General features: G+C 38.4%; 1 protein-coding gene across 2 annotated transcripts; it reads left to right on the forward strand.

Annotated features, from left to right (window-relative positions):
• The first annotated feature begins 3,427 nt into the window (after window positions 1-3,427).
• Window positions 3,428-11,740, forward strand: dcun1d2a (DCN1, defective in cullin neddylation 1, domain containing 2a). 2 transcript variants are annotated; one of them, XM_044132230.1, is made up of 8 exons: window positions 3,428-3,627; window positions 3,754-3,914; window positions 5,855-6,071; window positions 7,319-7,487; window positions 7,807-7,937; window positions 8,018-8,100; window positions 10,689-10,785; window positions 10,877-11,740. In XM_044132230.1, the coding sequence occupies exons 2-8, from the start codon at window positions 3,912-3,914 to the stop codon at window positions 10,954-10,956; spliced, it is 780 nt and encodes a 259-aa protein (XP_043988165.1). In that variant the 5' UTR covers window positions 3,428-3,627; window positions 3,754-3,911; the 3' UTR covers window positions 10,957-11,740. The 2 variants fall into 2 exon arrangements, with proteins under 2 accessions (XP_043988165.1, XP_043988164.1); XM_044132229.1 differs by lacking the exon at window positions 3,428-3,627 and having other exon boundaries at window positions 3,914-4,356.
• Window positions 11,741-12,486: the final 746 nt, after the last annotated feature.

Raw genomic sequence — 12,486 nt, forward strand, 5'->3', positions numbered from 1 at the left:
AATAATTCAGTGTCTAAGAAAATTCCAATATTGGGAAAACATGAAATATTGGAAACATATAACGTTGCACCCTAATCAGCTGGTTAACTTATAATTAGTAGATCTGTGGCAGGTTTTCTATCTGGATTGATCTATATGTAAACACATTCGATTTTCATCTACTCTGACCAGTTTCTACGTCCCTACTGAACAAAAAAAATCTTTCTATACTGTTGAGTAGTGTGTTGCAAGATTTCTTAAGATTTTAGTATTGTTTTATATCCTAACCTTGCTTAAAATTCTCTCAAACTTTATCCCTGGTCTGTCTGCTGTGTTTCTCGGTCTGTTTGTTTGCTAATGTTCTCTGTACTAATTGTCACAGAACAGCTGGATTTATCCCATGACTAAATTAAAAACCAAACCTCTCTTGGGAGTGTTTTTTTTTTTTTTTTTTTTTTTTTTTGTAAATTTATTAATTAACAAGTGGTATAGTAAACAGAGATTTCAGATTATTAAAAACTGAAATCTCTCTCTATGAGGATGTGCTACTCTGTATGACTCTTTCACAGAAATGTGAACAAGAAGGTCTTGTAACACTGGACAAAAACAGAAATCATAAGGTTGTTGATACAACCTACATCTAAACACAGTGTGACCCTTTAGCTTTGTCACAGTCAGTGTTTTTAAAGAAGTTTTGTTTAGTTGTACTTCATTGTCTGCATGCATTTAAGTCTATATGATGAATAAAGTTTAACCTGTTTTAACATGCAAATTGAAAGATGCTATAAAAAGAACAAAACATGTTTCTCTTATTTGCACAGTGCTTTTAGATGTTGAAATGACTAAAGTAGTACATAAATTCAGTCCATATACCATTTCACCATGTACAACATTGCTCATTCTATTGCATTATTAGTAAATTTATTAATAGCTACACTTAAGAATCTCAAGAGCCACATGTAGCCCTTGAGTCACTGATTGTGGACCCCTGCTCTAAAGCATGACAGTCATTTAATGCCATTTTAATAAATATTCTTTACAAGAGCTGTAGAGGAACATGAGAGTCAACTTTTGCTATTACATCCCAAATTAATAGAAGTCACCATCAAGTAATACTAGTGAGGTTTGCTCCAAAATAAACCTTTTTAAAAATGCATCAAAATCTTTTTTTTTTTTATTTCATTTCACTTTTTTTTTTGTGTTTTTTTTTTTGTTGTTGTACATTTTACCAATAACTTAAACAATGATGAAGTTTGCATTGTTTAGTGTAACTGCTGTGTGGCTTTTGTGAAGTGTTTGTGTTTAATGGAGCGTTTCTTCAGGGGTCTGTGCTTGGACCCTTGGGGGTTGTTGTTTGTGAGTTATGCCAGTAAATTCAGGTTTCATAAGCTCAAAATAAGCAATATTAAAAACAAAAACAATTCTTTTCATAACACTGGCAATAACTCCGTCAATATATCTTATTTTTACTGACAAAGCCAGCAGAAATTTATGTATAAAATACAATCCAAAGCCTTTGAAAGCTATAATGCTTGTGAGGGACATGGACACTGTATACAAAATATCACTACAGTCCATGACTTTGTCTATTTTACACTCCTTTCACTATAAAATGACAGTGATGGCAGAAAGGAAGCTGATGTCCACAGATACAGTATCAGTGACACTGCTGTGTGGTGTGTTCATAACACTTGTGGCGGGGTGGATTCATTTTTGCATGAGATAAAACCGAGCTGCGCCTTCTGTCAGCTCAGCTCAAAGCGATATTTTAGACTGCATGAAAAATGAGCTGTACTCCGTAACTTTTTATCCATAAAAACATGGACTCATGTGTCATTGTTGACAAATGTTTTGTCTCCCAATGCTTTTTTCAGGATAAATATTAACTATAAGCAAAAATATATTAGTCAAAGCCACATTTTAAAAAGGCCATAATATAATATTATGCCATCCATTTTGAAAAAAAAAAAAGAAACTCAAAATAAGACAGAAGCTATTTTGTATCTTTTTTTTTATTCACAGTGATTATATCAGTTTGACATATTGATTCAAAATAAAATGTAAGCCAAGCACTGAAATAAAAGCTTTGGAGGAAACTCATGTTCATAGTTTTGGTTTCTAGGTCTATTTTTGGTTCACGTGTCTCTATTTTGTTTCTTTCAAATTATTGAAGTAAAAACCATTGTTGAGCAGGAATGCCATAACTTTTAGATGATCATGAGTATTTCTGCGGGAGTCTGTCCTTGAGGACTCGTCACATGTCAACCAGCCAGCCAACCTTGCACAATAAATGATCAAATTTAGGTACAAACTGTGTTTAGTGTTTATGCTCTTTTTAAGTTTTTGTGTTAATGCTTTTGGAAATAATAAAGGTGCATTTTTGACAAGGTGAGGCCATGTGTGGGTGGTTGATCAATAAAAAAGAGAAAACAGAGGGAAGATGCATAAAAATACTTTTAAAGAAGGGTTTGTTCATTGTTCCAATAATAAGTTTCCACAGATTATAGAGTATAAATTACGCATAAATAATGTTTGATTGACTTTTTTCTTTGAAATTAGTGGTACTTGCATCTTTTGAGAGTATAATTTAGCATCAGAAAAAAAGTCCTCCCACATGTTTTCTGCGTCTCCTTACATAACTTGTGAAAAGCCATGTGGGATGTCTCATGGGTTTCTTTCAAATTTTGGCTTCCTTTTTGCCACTCTTCCATTTATGGAGAAAACAATTTTTAGTTGTCATAAGATTACATTGTTCCACCTCAGTTGTCGATTCTTTCCATTTTCAGATGATGTATTGAACAGTGATCCATCACATGAGCCATTCATCCATGGCAGGTGGGAAGCGATACACCCTGAACAGAAACATATCTAATAATTGTGGGTTTTTTCTCCTCGGTGTACTGGTTGAAAAATGACAACCTCTGTCTCGTCTGAGTTTAAAAGCATAGCATTTAAAAGTTCTCTAGTCTTCTGTACCTTTAAGATGGTAGAACTTAGTGTGTCTGCTTGTAGTCTAGTTGGCTTTGTAGAAAAACAGAGCTCAGCAGTACACTGGAAGGTCATTCCATGATGTGGTCTGATAATTTTCCTAAGAGAAAACGTTTGTATGTGTTTCTGTTTTATCATAATATTGTGTGCGTGCGCGTGGGGGCGTGCGTGTGTGTAGCATAATTGGCTCAAACTTTGAACCCTGCAAATAGCCTTAGTTTATGAAGGTTTATCATTAACATGAACAAACTGGAATCTGTGAGACAAATGTGATCTAAATAAGACTAGTGGTTTTCCTTGATCCCCTTTCTTTCTAGGACAGTGGTGCCCAAAGTCAGTCCTCGAGGGCCGGCACCCTGCATGTTTTAGTTCTCTCCCTGGTTTAACCCGCCTGGATCCAATAATGGTTCATTAGATGGCCTAAGGAGAGCATTTACATGCTGAAAAGGTCGTTACTACCACCAGGGAAAGGACTAAAACGTGCAGGATGCCGGCCCTCGAGGACCGACTTTAGGAAAATATGCACATACACATACTTAAATAATTTTTAATAAAAACAACCATTGCCCTATGATGGACTGTGGCCCTGTATCGCACCTCTTGCAGATAGGCACTAGTCCCCCATGCCCTGCAAAGATAAGCAGGTGGAAGGGTACCAGGGTAAGAATTCAGGTTGTTTCTTTATGTAAGATATGTTTTACAGCAAGGTGTACACCAAATAATGAATTAGAAATATTAGAATATTTTTGTGAATTGTCACTCAAGCTGTTTTATTTTTCCTTTCAGTTTAGATCCGAAAGGATCCTCATTTGGTCCCTGAAATAAAGCAGCTCACACAAGAACATATGCTGCAAACCTCTGCTTTCTGCTCAGCTACTTCCTTCGCGCATGCGCACGTGGAGCAACAGACGGGCTACTAAACTGGTCAAACAGCGGGTGTAAAAATGGTAGGTAACCAAAATAAACACAAACCCAGGCGCTGGCTTTTGTGCCATGAAGGCTTACCTATCAAGACTGATGGAATAATGTCGAAGCGCATGATGTGTCGCGTTTTGTGAGGCTCACAGTGCTCAGTTAATTGTTTTCGCTGCTGTTTCAGGGAAGGTCAGTTGATATTTTGAGAGCAGCTAGCAGCATTAGCCACACGTCCCTTTTTGGCAGTCTGGTAACTTCGGCTGTAAGCAGGTCAACCGCTGGACCTCAAACACGGACGGGGTCGTTTCACTAAAATCTCGGCCTGTTCATAACAGCACTGACACTTTTGTGCGGAGGATATATTCTCATGATTGTTGTCAATACATTCTGGCTAACTCAGCTAGCGTTAGCCTGTGCAAGTTACTAGCTGGGATGTAGACAAAGCTAACCCAAATGTTTCCCAACGATGACCAGGTTAGTCTTTAAAGGCGAACGGAACATCCATCTCAATCCACGCGTGATTAATGACAGAAATCAGTAAAAATGTAAGGCGGGTCAATAGGAGCTCGTTAAACTCAACCTTTAGTCTTCGCTTTCAGGAAATACTGCTCTGCAGAGAAGTGTCTTGATGATGCAGCTGGTCGAGATTTTTCTCTTCCGTTGAACCAGTTTGCTTTATAATGTAAAGTTAGAAATATTAGAAGAAGAAAAAGCATAGTAAAATTATATGCACCCTACGGATATTTCAACAGATGCATAGTTGTGTTCAGCCCTTAGGTTCAAAACCCAGACGCTTTTGCTTCTCTTTCATCTGAAATGAAAACATAAGAGATAATCTGCATATCCAAGCTAAGTTTGATAAATTACCTGAATGAGCAGTAGCACTATATCTGATTTAATCTGTAATTCAGTTCATTGGAAACCATGAACTGGGACTGTTGTCACCATATGGTAACCTCATGTTAAAAAAAACACACAAAAAAACAAGGTATCCCGATAACAACCTAAAGATTTTTAACAAAAATGGACTAACTTTTTTTGTTGTTTTTTTAATCTAAGGCAGCTTTCTAACTAATAGCTTTCTAACTGTGTGTTTTATAAGAGTGACAGCCGATTTGGGTTTTTCTGAATGAGAAAAATGTAGTTGTCTTTTCTTCAGCCAGCTGTCAAACATTGCACAGCAACAGGTGGACAAAAGGCAATGCTTTTTACTGTATACTATAGTCCATACAGCTGAAGAACATTGCTGTGTAACCGGTCTTTTCTCCAGCACCTTAATATCCCATTAGAAAGACTTTAAACTGGCAACTGCCTGCTAATAGTTTTCACTTGGTTTTGAACCATAGTGTTTGGAAACAAGATAGTCATGTGCAGCTTTGCTTAAGGTGTATTATGAAAGTTTCTTGGCCTCACAGATTCCTATAAACAAGTACCATATAACTTTTAGGTTTCAGTATTCTTTACTCATATATGTTTGGTTGGAGCTGACTAAAAGTTAAAGTCTCTCCTGTAATCTGCACTCCCTGCCTGTTTTGATTGAATTATTTATTTTTATATTCCTCAGTATTTTCGGCGCAGAGCTTGCGTTACACTCCAGACTTGTTGCACCTCTGGCTCGTCGCGATGGCATCTTATTTCCATCCTCATGTTACGTCTGTGACTGTAGTTATCTGCGGGGCCCTTAGGGGTACAGCATGTGCTCTGAGTACCGACAACATCCCTCTTCAGAAGAGCCTGTGTTGCTCTCACACAGCGTATAATTACCATCCTGTTAAACGCCTGTTTGTCGGGGTTACTGATGGTGTTTGACGTATGAGTTTCTGAGCGATTTCTTGCCTTCTGAATGTGTTTCAATGTTTGCATCTCGCTGTTTGTTTTCATTCTTGTGTCTCTCTGTGTTCGTGCCGTGGTTTCTGCTCTGCCCGGTCTGATGCCGCTTGTCTCTGACCACCCCTGTCCCGTGTCTGCGCAGCATAAGCTGAAGTCTTCACAGAGGGACAAGGTACGGCAGTTCATGTCCTTCACACAGGCCGGGGAGAAGACGGCCGTGTACTGCCTCACGCAAAATGACTGGAAACTAGAAGTTGCGACGGACAACTATTTTCAGAATCCAGAGCTTTACTGTAAGGAATCCATGAAAACCTCGGTGGACCGGAAAAAGCTGGAGCAGCTCTACAATCGTTACAAAGGTAAGGCTCGATAACTCACATCCTGCTCTGCATGCTGATACCGCAGTTCTTTAAAAGTATTTATGCCCATTAAACTGTTCTATTATACCTACAAACGTCAGTGTATGTTATCGGGATTTTATGTGATGGACCAACACAAAGTAGGGAATAATTACGTAGTAGAAAAAAAGCAATAGATATTCTATGAATTGTGGTTTGTATTTGCAATTAGCTTTCATGACTGTTTTTACCTTCAGAGGTATAAACATTAGTCATTTACTATAACCTCGGTTATAGTGTTAGAGAAAATTAGTTTACAAACAGCTTAATGAAGACCTAGGAACACAGCAGATAACATTTACGAGAAGTGTAAAGTAGGGATTGGTTGTAAATGTCAAGCTACCAAGGCATCTCCGCTTGGTAGGATGACTACTTGCCATTAACGACAGAAAAATTCAAGCTTCCTATGATAACTCTGGATGAGCTGCAGGTATCCACATCTCAGGTGGGAGAACCCAAACAACTAATAGTCACATACTCCACAAATCTGGCCTCTATAGAAGAGTGGCCCTCAGTGAGTTACAAGAAGACCCCTCTATCACAAGCCACCTGTAGTATTATTGTTTAATATTTCACTGAAGAGAAGTTTATTTTCCATCATCATAATGTCCCAGCCCCTCTATCTGAGCTTTCAGATTTGGGGTATGCAAATCAATATCCATTGTAGGCATAAAAGACAAGTCCATCCTACTTGCTTTCCATCCTACTGGAAAGCAAAGTTGCAATTTGATATGTTGTGCAGCTCTGTCATAGGTCGAAACATATTCACGTGTTAGAATGGCCCAGTCAAAGTCCAAATCAGCTTCAAGAATCGAGCATTGAAGCGCAGACGTACCTCTCCTCCAGTCTGACTAACCTTGAGTGATTTTACAAAAATGTCTTATTTCTAGTTGCATAAATTAGAATCAGACAGGAAAGGAGTTGCAGGTGTTATTGCAGTTAAAGGCGTTTTGGGGCTGAACACAAATTCCAGCCAAACCTCCGATTTCTATTTGTTGAAAAGTTTCCGCATCGTCTGTATCTCAACGTTCCACTGCATATTGATGTTGCTACGTTGCGTTGGTCGGAGGTTTTGGTTGTGACATAACAAAGCAAAGCTTTTTGTAAGTCTCTGCTTCACTATCTCAGGTTGATGTAGAAAGCTTCACATGGTTGTGCTTTTGTTTTCTCCAAAACGGAGAAAGTAACCCAGCTCTTTGTTTCGATAGATCCCCAGGATGAAAATAAGATCGGCATTGATGGGATCCAGCAGTTTTGTGACGACCTCTCATTGGACCCGGCCAGCATCACCGTGCTGGTTGTCGCGTGGAAGTTCCACGCCGCCACTCAGTGCGAATTCACCAAGAAAGAGTTCATGGATGGAATGACAGAACTGGGGTGAGTGTTTTTTTGTTTGTTTTTTTTCATCAGCAGCCGCCTTTGCACTCCTAGTTTCATCTCCTGGTGTTTCTCCTGCTGTAGCTCCAAGGGAGGGAAGGCCGGCTAAATATAGATCCGCCCACAGCCTGGGTATTCTGTGTCTTCGTGTGATGACTCAATGAGAAAGTTGCGATGTTTTGACTTTCAAGGCTTGTGTCTCTGAGTCTGTCGGCCAGTTTGTCTTCAGCATCCAGGCGGTCCTGTCACGACTGGCTGGGTTATGCCAGCCTGTGATTATTTTTGACATAACTGGACTGTTTTTTTGTTTTTGTTTTAGGTGCGACAGTCCAGAAAAACTGAAAGCCCTTTTGCCAAGATTAGAGCAGGAGCTAAAAGACAGCGGGAAGTTCAAAGACTTCTACCAGTTCACTTTTAACTTTGCCAAAAACCCTGGACAGAAAGGTCTTGGTAGGTTAAATGGCCCGGATGTCAGCAGACGAGGTCTCATTTTGAGCAGATAAAAATCTGAGCTGTTCCTCTTGTTGCAGATTTAGAGATGGCTGTAGCCTACTGGAACCTGGTTCTGTCAGGACGATTTAAGTTCCTTGACCTTTGGAATAGATTTCTTTTGGTGAGTGAAAACGGTGCCAGTAATTTATATCCCGTCTTTCATACCCTATAATAACCTCATTTTAAAGCCTGTGCAATCTCTAGCTTTTGTGCATTACATTACTGAACTGAAATTGCTTAATGGGTTGAGTTCAGCTTTAATTTGAAAGATAAGAAACTGGACACAATCCATCGTTAGAGGTTCAATCTGTGGGTTTGTGATTCAGTCCAGACATCTTAAACAAGGGGTGTCCAAACCTTTCGTCACGTGGGCCAAAATCATAAGCTCAAAAGTACTTGCGCGCTAAAAAAAATTACATTTTTAAAACCTAAAATTACCAGAAATGTTCTCATTTTTATTCATTTTATCTCCTCAACAATAAACTAAGCTTGACCCATTTTAATTAAAAGTAGTAAACTAATAAATTTTTTTTTTGTGTGTGTGTGTGTGAATTGGATTGTAGATCCAAAACGTCATTTTGAGCTCAAATGAAGAAAACTGAAAAATATATTTAGTCTAACCTCAGAAATAAAAACAGGATCTAGGTCAGTCTTCATTTGAAAACACCTGCTGTATTTATCCAAGTTTTAGTAAAGCAATTAAAAGCAGATTTGGATGCACAAAGGGATACTTTAGAGTATAATTTAGTGAGGAGATGTGGTCCTGTCTACCATGAAAATAGAAGGAAACCAGAAAGTTTGGTAAACATGATCACTTTGTGTTGCATCAAACATGTTTAAAGTAGATTTTAATTGAAAAGTTATAGTTTTGTCCTAATGTATTTCATTTTTGGAGTCAGGGACGTGCTTTACATGGCCCTTGGCCCTTTCTATGAAAACCTGTGTTGTACACAGTGGTGTAAAAGCCGACATTACAACAGCTGCTGATGAATCTCGCTGGCTTCTTTTTTTTTTTTTTTACTGTGAAACTTAGAGCTGCCTGATATATTAAGCCAAATTTATTGTCAATCACTAAATAAAACATACAAAGGATTGTTTGGATGTAGCATCCAATAGGACATATTATTTAAAATACCATACATTCACACTCTGCATGGCTATAATATACAGTGACTCTCAGACCTGTTAAAGATAACACATGATAAATATTTTTAAAGCTTATTCTACAAATAATAAGCACACTTAAAATACATATTTGAAGGAAACAAAATAAAAATTGTGCATTAACGAAGTGCTAGTAGTGTTCACATTTCAAGTATGGAGCATCTTATGAGAAACTCCTTCTGCTTACAAAGTTATTGAATTATGACAATATCTTTTGTCCAGAGATGGCGAGCCTTCAATTTTCTTCCCATTATGTATTTGTTTGTTGCATCAACTTAGTGGGAAAGCGTTTTAGAAGAAAAGGAAGTGGCAATGTGGTGAAGCAAACACAGATGCAGATAATCGGTCGTCTATCCAGCTACTGGAAAAACTCCATCTTTAGAAGGTTTACTGAAAGCTTTGTAGCTAACTTACAACCTGTAGTTCCTCAGCAACTTGCCTTCCTTATTGCTGCTTTACCTGCCAACATCAAATGTACTGCAGACAGAGAGCCAGAATACATCTTACTTAAATAACTTTGATTGTAGTCCAGGCAGTTCATCCCAGAATACATAACTCTGACTGCTGCAGTCTTCACCTCATCAGGACTTTTGTTTTTTCGTTCTCCATGCACCTTGGCAGTAGAATTTGGGCTGGAAACCGTTGAATCTCAACAAGCAAATGTAGAAAAAGTCTAACAGACGAAATATGGGTAAATATTTTGTAAATCTGTGTTGTTATTTATTTATTTTTTCTTCAAACACTTTCATGAGGACGCCGTTTGGTTAATGTAGAGCTTGTTCACAAAGATTTAACTTTCATCATTTTTAACAAGTGTAGGGTTTAAACTTTGTGAAAATTTTAAATAATTTCAGCTTTTATTTTTTTTTTTTTTGTCAAAAATCTTTCCAAACATTAAGCTAATGCTAGTGTTTAAGAAGGTTTGAAAAGCCCCATAATTAACTGTAGGCTGGTAGACCTGCGCGCCTTTACTTAGTGGGAAGAGTTCAGAGAAAAATGCAGGATGCCCGACAGAGGCCGTCCTCATGTCCTATTAGAAAGGAAGTTATTACCCGACAGCCCCGCTGGTTATAAAAAAAAAAAAGTTGACATGTTTATCTAAAGCAATGCTAACTAAAAATCTAGAAATCTGAAACGTTAACTCAAGAAGATCTTTAATCTGCACTTTAGAATCAGTTGGTGATTGCTAAATTGAAACGTATAACAGAAACAAAAAGTTAAACCAATATATTATTATTATTCTTGCTTACCATCATACAAAGTTAAAGTGTTACAGAAAACCACCAGGTGGTGGAAAAAGTTCCACATAATCTAATTTTGCTTTAAATGTCCCACTTTTGGAACCAGAGAGAGAAACTGGATGGATTGGAATAAAAAAAAAAAATTGTTGGTTTTAATTCGACAAGTTGATCCATCAGTAATATACTGCTTCAAAGAGGTGTGCTCTGTTGGGATATGAAAATATATTTGTTTTAACGATGAGGGTAAAACAAGGTGTAAACCTACAGGTCTAGCTGTATTTTCATCAGCTCTTGCCCGTTACAGGAACATCATAAACGATCCATCCCAAAGGACACGTGGAACTTATTGTTGGACTTTGGTAACATGATTGCAGATGACATGTCTAACTATGATGAGGAAGGTGAGTCTGTAGTAACAAAATACACACAAAGCGTCTGTTTTCTCTGTTCCATCACTAGTTAATTCATGGCATATCTCTCCTCTCTCTTAAGGTGCATGGCCGGTCCTTATAGATGATTTTGTGGAATTCGCTCGACCGATTGTTACAGGATCCAAACGTAAAACTCTCTAAATCCGACCCCGACCCTGGAAAGCCAGAACATTGTTTCTTTTACAGCGACATCATAGTTTTTTTAAGACTTGTACAAAAAGAAAAGTGGAAAAACTGTAGACCTCAGAAGAGAAAACAGAAGCACTTGAAACCGTCTTTCAGGGAGCCGAGTTGAGAAACAGCTGGCCACATTTTCGGTCTCCTTGAGACGGAGGCGTCATACGGACATCGCCAGTGTCTCGGCGTCCCGGAGGGCCCTCCCCTCCGCTCTGCTCTGCTCCGCTAGGAGCGCTACAGCCTCACGACTGGGCCAACGAGGGACACAGTACCGAGACGAGGTTCACCCGCTGTGCGATCTTTAAACGGACAGGACAGAAGAGAGCTGTGTGTTTTAAGATTCTTCCAGGTCATCTTTGTTTTGGTATATGAAGCTCTGCGTGACTGTGCAAACATCCCATGTCTTAACTCCAGCTTTGGGACAGAGTGCTCGCGACACCAGCACCAACAGAACTGTTGCAGTTTTTAACTGTACATACTGTATCTAATGGGACAGATAACAAAGAGAGCTATAAGAAGAATAATATAATTATGTTCAATTTATAAATGCAAAAAGATGATTGTTTTATGTACAGTAAATGCTCAGATCTCTAAACGGTGATGCCTCAATATTCTGGATAATAATGCTGTTGGTTTAGTCGTTCGGTGGATGTCCAGTCATGGAGTTGTGAGCTCATTGAAAGCATGTTCTAAAATCATTTTACGTCACTTCGGGCTGGTTTCAGAAATAAAGTTTCACTAAAGTAAAGGCAGTGCTTTAATTTAGATAACTGATACTCGTCCATTTGTCTGAATAATTTCGGTTCTGAGTGGTTGTACGTAGGCATGGGCCGGTTGTTGAGGCGTAACAAGGTTCTGATACGTTTCAGGTTCAAAACTTTATATCTGCTATTTATTTATTATTATTATTATTATTATTATTATTACTATTATTATTTAAAGACATTTGAGGTGCCAGAAAAGTGCCCAAGTGAGGAGTTTTCTCCAGGTGTGTCCAACACAGATTAATGCAGACCGGCCCCTCTCCCACCTATTGCTGAACACTACTTAGCAGGTGGCTAAAAAAAAGTCTGTTCCTTATTTCTGATGCTTATAAAGACTAATTCTACTGTTTTGAAGTATTTGTAAAACTACAACTACAACTGCTGCACTGCACACATTGCAGCGCAGCCCCTCCCCCACCTTTTTCTTGGCAATTGTGTGTCATCTAGCTAAAAAAAAAAAAAAAAAAAAGCCTGCTTCACAAAAAAGCTTAATTTGACCATCTGCAAATATTTCTGGTCTCGAAAAATGTAGAGTAATGCAGTCATTGGCCGTGCTTGTCTCCCCACTATCTCACTGCACACTGCTGGTCAGATGGCTGAAAAAAGGCTGTTTTTGATCTTACAGAAAAACACTAATTTGTATGGCAAAGGTTTGGGTTGCAAATAACATATTTGGTGTAAAGTAAAGCCACCTTGTCCCTCACAAGTCTATTGCTGAGCACTGCTGGAC

The sequence above is a fragment of the Gambusia affinis genome, linkage group LG11 (genome assembly GCF_019740435.1).
Source record: "Gambusia affinis linkage group LG11, SWU_Gaff_1.0, whole genome shotgun sequence".
Classification (NCBI taxonomy): domain Eukaryota; kingdom Metazoa; phylum Chordata; class Actinopteri; order Cyprinodontiformes; family Poeciliidae; genus Gambusia; species Gambusia affinis.

Coding starts and splice junctions, on each gene's coding strand:
- dcun1d2a (XM_044132229.1), top strand. CDS start 4,336: ATGTTTCCCAACGATGACCAG. Junction 6,072..7,318: donor GCTCTACAATCGTTACAAAG/GTAAGGCTCGAT, acceptor TTGTTTCGATAG/ATCCCCAGGATGAAAATAAG. Junction 7,938..8,017: donor CCCTGGACAGAAAGGTCTTG/GTAGGTTAAATG, acceptor CTCTTGTTGCAG/ATTTAGAGATGGCTGTAGCC.